Source organism: Octodon degus, unplaced genomic scaffold, assembly GCF_000260255.1.
Source record: "Octodon degus isolate 3935 unplaced genomic scaffold, OctDeg1.0 scaffold00280, whole genome shotgun sequence".
NCBI lineage: Eukaryota > Metazoa > Chordata > Mammalia > Rodentia > Octodontidae > Octodon > Octodon degus.
The window spans coordinates 333,935-341,073 of record NW_004524856.1 but is presented as its reverse complement, the minus strand read 5'-3'; the positions used below and the strand labels follow the sequence as shown (position 1 = coordinate 341,073).

General features: G+C 38.0%; 1 protein-coding gene across 1 annotated transcript in view; it reads right to left on the bottom strand.

Annotated features, from left to right (window-relative positions):
* Hdac8 (histone deacetylase 8) overlaps positions 1 to 7,139 on the bottom strand; it is a 274,832-nt gene that overhangs the window by 171,889 nt on the left and 95,804 nt on the right. Inside the window, exon 7 of the mRNA XM_023707099.1 lies at positions 6,706 to 6,814. Coding sequence (XP_023562867.1) covers positions 6,706 to 6,814 — 109 coding nt within the window. The remainder of the gene's footprint in view (positions 1 to 6,705; positions 6,815 to 7,139) is intronic.

Genomic DNA, 7,139 nt, shown 5'->3' with positions numbered 1-7,139 from the left:
GAGATGGCTCAGTGGTCTAAAGCACCTACTTAGAACAAGCTTAGCAAAGCCTAGGGACCACGGTTCAATCCCCAGCACCAACATGCCAGCCAGCCCGCCCCCTGGTGGGCTGAGCTGGCCCCCCCCCCCACAAATAAATAAAATTTAAATAAATAAATAAAAAGATGGAAATAATTAAAAAAAACAAAAAACAATGGATCTAACAGCTCTTAGATGACACAAAGAAGACTAAGGTTAAATGTTAATTAGTAAAAAAAAAATCAGGGGCCAGGGAGATGGCTGAGTAGAATAAGTGCTTCCCTGGCAAGCGCAAGGGTCTGAGTTCAATCCTCAGTTCCACAAAGAAATAAAATAAAATAAAATAAAATCAGATGACAGCACAAATTGAAAAAATCCCAACTCTGATTATAAAAATAATAGCAGAAAACTTTTGAAATATGGACAAGAATTAAACATACAGATAAATGAGGCACTGTGAACCCCAAATATCCATGATTAGAAAAGAACTCCACAAAACATCATAGACAAAATCCCAGAAGTTCAACACAAGGACAGAATCTTAAAAGCTACTAATGAAAAGCAATGAATCACTTAATAAAGGCAAACCAATTAGAATCACAGCAGACTCTCAGCACAAACTTGTAACAGCCAAGAGATCTTGGAGGAAAGTATTTCAAGCCCTAAAAGAAAACAACTTCCAACCCAGACTGACATATCCTGCAAAATTTTCTTTCAAAATTAATGAAGAAACAATGTATGTCTATGACATACAGCGTTTTAAGAAATTCATGATCATTAAAACAGCACTCTGAAAAAATTTTAAAGGATATTCTAGAAAAAGACAATGAAGTTAAGAATGCCAAAAATGTCTAACAGGATGAAAATATATCAGGCAGACTGAACAGGGAAGCAGAGGACAAGATAGGAACTCAGCAAAATAATCTAATGACAGGAATAAGTCACTAGCTCTCAGTAATAACTGTTTTTGGGAATGGTCTCATCTCCCTGATCAAAAGACACAAATTGACAGAAAGGATCAAGAAACATAACCTAACGATATGAGGTATACAAGGAACACATTTGGTTAAAAAAGAAATCCACAGACTAAAAAAAATCAAAGCATGGAAAACAATATTCCATGCAACATGAATATGAAAACAAGCACTTCCTATTTTCAGACAAAGTAGACTTCAAGCCAAAACTGATCAGAAGAGGCAAAGCCTCTACATATTAGTTAAGTAAACAATTCAACAGGAAGGGATAACAATTATAAGTGTATATTCAACTTCGTAAAATGAACACTAGTGGACATAAAAGATTAACTATTTTTTTTTTTGGGTGGAACCGGGGCTCGAACTCAGACCCTTGAGCTTGCCAGGGAAGCGCTTATTCTAGTGAGCCATCTCCCCGGCCCCAAAAAATGAGATAAAAACCAACACAATTATCGTGAGGGAAGTCAGTACCCCACTGTCACAAATAGGTAACCTAGACAAAAAAGATCAACAGATACATCAGAGTTGCACCAGTCAAAAGAAATGAACATAGCAGATATCTACAGTTTCACACCAAAGCAACAGAATACGTGTTCTCATTGGCATATCTCCAAAATAGACCACATACCAGCCCATAAAGCATATTTAGCAAATGCAAGATAATTTGAATTATTCTATGTGCATTATCAGATCACAGTACAAAATTAGAAATCAATGTCAAAAAAATCAAAGAAATTATTCAAACATATAGAAATTAAACAATACAGTCTTGAATAATTAATAAATCACAGAGGAAATCAAGAAAGACACCGTACAGTTCCTAGAATCAAATGACAATGCAGGTATAACATACCAGAACTTATGGGACACAAAGGAAGCAGTTCTAAAAGGGAAGCTTTTAGCTGTGACTAACAATGTCAGAAATATAATGTAAGCCTAAATAAATAACTTCATGATACATCTCAAGGTCCTAAAAGAACAAGGACAATCCAAACCCAAAGCTAGGACAAGGAAAGAAATTATAAAGGTCAGAGTAGAAATTAATGAAATTGACACTAAAATACACAAAGAATCAATGAACTAAAGAGCTGGTTCTTTGAAACAACAAACAAAATAGACAAAAGCCTCCAATAATCTTATTGTAAAAAAGAAAAAAAGACTTAAATCAGTGTAATTAGAAGTGAAAAATGTAGGGGCTGGGGAGATAGCTTGGTGGTCTAAGTGCCTGCCTGGTAAATGCAAGGACCCGAGTTTGATCCCTCGTACTGCATGCCTTGCCAGTCCTGGAACCCTAGGACACTGTGCTGGCCCAGAAACCGGGTATGGTGGTACTCGCCTGTAATCTCAGCACTGAGGAGGCTGAGACAGGAGGATTACTATGAGTCTGAGCTGCATAGCAAGTTTAAACAAATGAAATAAATGTATCAAATGAATAAATATTTTTGAAAGGGAAGTAAAAGTATGCAATCAGAACTTACATCACCAAAATCTAGAAGATTATTATTAACTACTTTGAAAATCTATACTCCAGTGAATGGAAGAATCTATAAGAAATAGGTTCAGATATAAAAACCTTGAATAATCCAATAAAAGGCAATAAAACTGAAGCAGTACTAAAAGACTTACCAAGAAAAGCCCAGGCCCACATAGACTCATTGCTAAATTCTATTAGCATTTCAGGGAAGATCTAACACCAGTACTCCTCAAACTCTTAATGAAACTGAAAGGGAAGGAGTACTCTCAGAATCATCCCTGGAGGGACAGCGAGATAGCTCAGCGGACTAAGCACATATTTAGGCAAGCACAAGTGCAGGGACCAAGGCTCGATTCCTGGCCCCACATGCCCACCAGCCCTGCACCCAGGAGCACTGAGCTGGCCACCCAGTCCGGCCATGGTGGCACATGCCTGTAATTCCAGCCTGGGGAGGCAGAAAATGGAAGAATCACTACAAGTCTGAGCTGCATAGTGAGGCCCTATACCAAATATATAAAATCAGGGTAAGACTAGTTTCCAGGGATGATTTTTTTTAAAGTATTTGGTATAGCACTGACTACTGTACCAATTAATATACTAATAGAATTTCTCTCGGAACTAGAGAAAACAGTACTAAAATTCATATGGAACAGGAAGAGACCCAGTATAGCAAAAGCAAGTTTAGGCAATAAGAACAAAGAAGGAGGCATTACAATTTCAGATTTCAAGTTATACTACCAAGGTATAGTGATAAAAACCAGCATGGTATTGGCATAAAAACAGACATGTAGATCAGTGGAAGAGAACAAAAACTTTTAATCTGCTGGAACATAAAGTAGGTAAAATTCTTGAAGTCATAGGCATAAGCAAGGATGTTCGGAACAGAAACCCAATCGCACCAGAAATAATATCAAGAATCAACAAGTGGCATTAACATAAAATTAAAAAGCTTCTGCACAGCAGAGCAACAACCAACAGAGTGAAGAGACAATCTACAGAATGGGAAAAAAAATGTTGCCAGCTATTTGTCAAAGGAGTAATATCTAGGATACAGAAAGAATTAAAAAAAATCAACCCCCCCCAAATTAAAGACCTAATCAGAAAACGGGCAACTGAAATCAGCAGACATTTCACAGAAGTACAAACATCCAATAAATACATGAAAAATATTCAACATCTGACCATTAGAGAAATATAAATTAAAACAACAGAGATTCCATCTTCCTCCAGAAAGAATGGCTATCATCAAGAAATCAGATAACTTGTAGTTAGAATATAGATAATAGCATATAGAGTTAGTCAACATCAAGATTTTAAACATTAATAGCTACTTCCAAAAAACTGATAGAGGGGCTGGTGAGATGGCTCAGTGGTCTAAAGCACCTACTTGGAACAAGCTAAGCTAAGCAACGCGGTTCAATCCCCCAGCACCTCATGCCAGCCAGCCCCGCCCCCTGGTGGGCTGAGCTGGCCACACACACACACACACACACACACACACACACACACAAATAAAATTTAAAAGAAAATTAAAAAATAAAAAACCCCCAAAAAACTGATAGAAATAAGTATTACAATCATCTCAGCTATCCTGAATATATACTTGTATGATTTTCTCCCTTAAAACCACAGTTGAATACCTCTCATCTTGTTCTTCTAAATGTGTAACATTTCTAATGTCTTATCAACTAGTATTCTCTCTTTATAATAAATTAAAAAATATAAAGTAAAAAAAGACAAGGAAAAAATTAAAGTTTATTGAAAGTAAGCATTAATGTTTAATTATTTGACCAAGTTTACATACTTATATCTGTTAATCTGAACAACAGATTTGACAATGAAAATATGTAATATAACTACCATTTAAAAATTTTTATTATTGTTTTGAAACTCTGTCTCATGTGCACTGTTGTTTCTTACTCTGTGTTTGTCTTTGTTTCTATTTATTTATTTATTTATTTATTTATTTATTTATTTTGGAAGAACCAGGGATTGAACTCAGGCCCTTATGCTTGCCAGGGAAGTGCTTATTCCACTGAGCCATCTCCTCGGCCCCTGTCTTTGTTTCTGTTATTTGTTTTTACTCTTTAAAATAAAATTAAAGAAATCAAATAACTACTTTTGGTGAGACTACAGGGAATGAGAACCCTTCTACATTATTTGTGGGGATGTACACTACTAGGATGCCTATGGTGATCTGTATGGCGATTGCTCAGAAATTCAATATAGCTATTAAGAATTAAAGAGATTGTAGTGATGGATATATGTATATTTATGTTTACAGCAGCACACCCCATAATAGCTACATCTTAGAAGCAGCCTATAGGACAAATATGAGTTGTTTGTAAATAAATGGTTGCACCCTGAGACCATAATGTTAACTGAAATAAATCAAACACACGGCTTACATGTCCCATGGCTTCTTTTATGAGTAGCTCAAAATAGAAAAAAAAAAAATTAAAGAGCAAAATAAAAGATAGCTAATAGGAAACAGAGAGAAAGATGTTTCACAAAATGGAAGGGGACCAAGAGATGGAGCAACAGAGGAGGGAGAGGAGGCGAAGGAACTAAAAAACAGAATTATGATGCATTACATACGTTCACCAACTCCCTATGAGGAATGTAATCACTGTGTACTATATACATGTGCCAATAAAAATAAAAATTAAAAAAAATCACGAAGACGCTTGTGCTCTTTGAATAACTGCATGGTGACTTGGCTAGCCAAATCGCATGAGCTAAGAGGAATCATTAAAGCATAAAGTTTTTATTTGTTAGTTTTTTCCAGACAGGATCTTGCTGTGTAGCTCAGGCCAACCTTGAAATCACTATGTAGCTCAGGCCGGCCTCGAACTTACAGCAATCCTCCAGAGTGCTGGGATTATAGGTTTGCGCCACTACGCCTGGCATTTTTATTGTTTAATAGTTCCACTTTGTTTATACAACTGACAGTGATGATGGCCAGTGCAGGCAGAGTCCTTTGGGAAGTCCCTGCTTTCTACCAGACTTGGAGAGAAATATGAGCCAAGCTCATTCTCCACAGCTTACCTTTGTAATGTTGACTGGCAGACTTCTAGTTAGGCTTACTTTTTCTCTTGCCATTGTCAGCAATGCACTTGTACCTGATTAATCTCAATTTTATCAATATGAGTTTAATCTCCCATTCTGTAGGACTTTTAACCTCAGTGATCTCCACGCTAAATTGTCTGCCTACATCAGTAATTTAATCCTTAACCATAGGGTAAAAGAGCATATTTCTAGACTGGGGTAGGGCTCAGTGGTACTTAGCATACATAGGCCCCAGCGTAACACATGCAATACATACACACACATACAACATTTTATTTTTGGTACTGGGGATCAAACTCAGGACCTTAGGCTTGCCAGGGAGGCACTTATGCTGCTGAACTATCTCCCTGGATGTACATACACTTCTGATTCCATTTTAACACAGTGGATAGAATTCAAGAATGCATGATAGGGCCAGCCAAATAGCCCAGTGGATTAAAACACCTGCAAGCAGGTGCAGGGGCCCAGGGTTCGATTCTTGGGCCTGCAGTGCTAGCCCTACCCCCACGGCACCCTGAGACAGGGATTGAGACTGGGCGTGGTGGCATGCGCCTGTAATCCCACCTCTTGGGAGGCTGTAAACAGGAGAATCACTATGAGTCCGATTTAGTAGTGAGACCCTGAACACCCTGTATACCCTTCCCTAAAATACAGAAAAAAAAGATAGAAAAGAATGCATGATAAAGAATTATAGTCACTGCACTATACTTATACAAGTAGAGGCATATTTGGTTTCCATAAAGAAAAACTAAAATGTTCCCTACAAGGCTAATGAAATCACACACTTGCAGGTTTCTTTAGCTAAGAAAAAGTGGACAAAGGAATCTTCATTACAACTTAAAAACTTTTCTTTTGGGATGGCCTTAATTGTACCAGGTCTTGGGTAAGATCAAACCTGGAGAACAGCTCTGGTTCAACCCCAGGACTCTTCCTAATAACATATTGAACAGTGTCTAAAGACTATGTGAACATATAATGGTTTTCTTTTTTTTGGAACCAAGGATTGAACTCAGGCCCTTGCGCTTGCCAGGGAAGTGCTTAGTCCACTGAGCCATCTCCCCGGCCCTAATGGTTTTCTTTTTCAAGTGGCTCCTCAATAATGAATTCTGTGAGACTGGGGACCACATTACCCTAATCCACCTGTTCCTGACTCAGCATTAACTGCCATACCTTTCACAGATGTGGTAGTACCTCTCATCCTGTATGCCATCCTGAATGGGCACATTTACACTATAGTACCGTCCTTTCCCTAGGCCAATGTCAGACACATCACCTGTTCCTGCAAGAGAGAGGAATACCGTGATCAGTTTTTAAGAACATGAGAACTAGAAAACTTTTTTTTTTATGTTTGAAGATGCCCAGGACATCATTGCACTATACCAATGTCAGCTTGATGAGGTATCACCTGAAAAGCTTCCTGTTTAAAAAAAAAAACAAAACAAAAAACCAACTCTGGAAACTTGGCCCTATAACTCAGACCCACCAGGGAAGATGGGATGTTCCCTGGGGTATTCTTTGGCCTGTGCTTCAGGCTAATGGCCTGGGCCTGGACCTGTCACTCCCTCTACATAGGGCCAGCAAATTGCCCAGTAGCATCTGGTTTA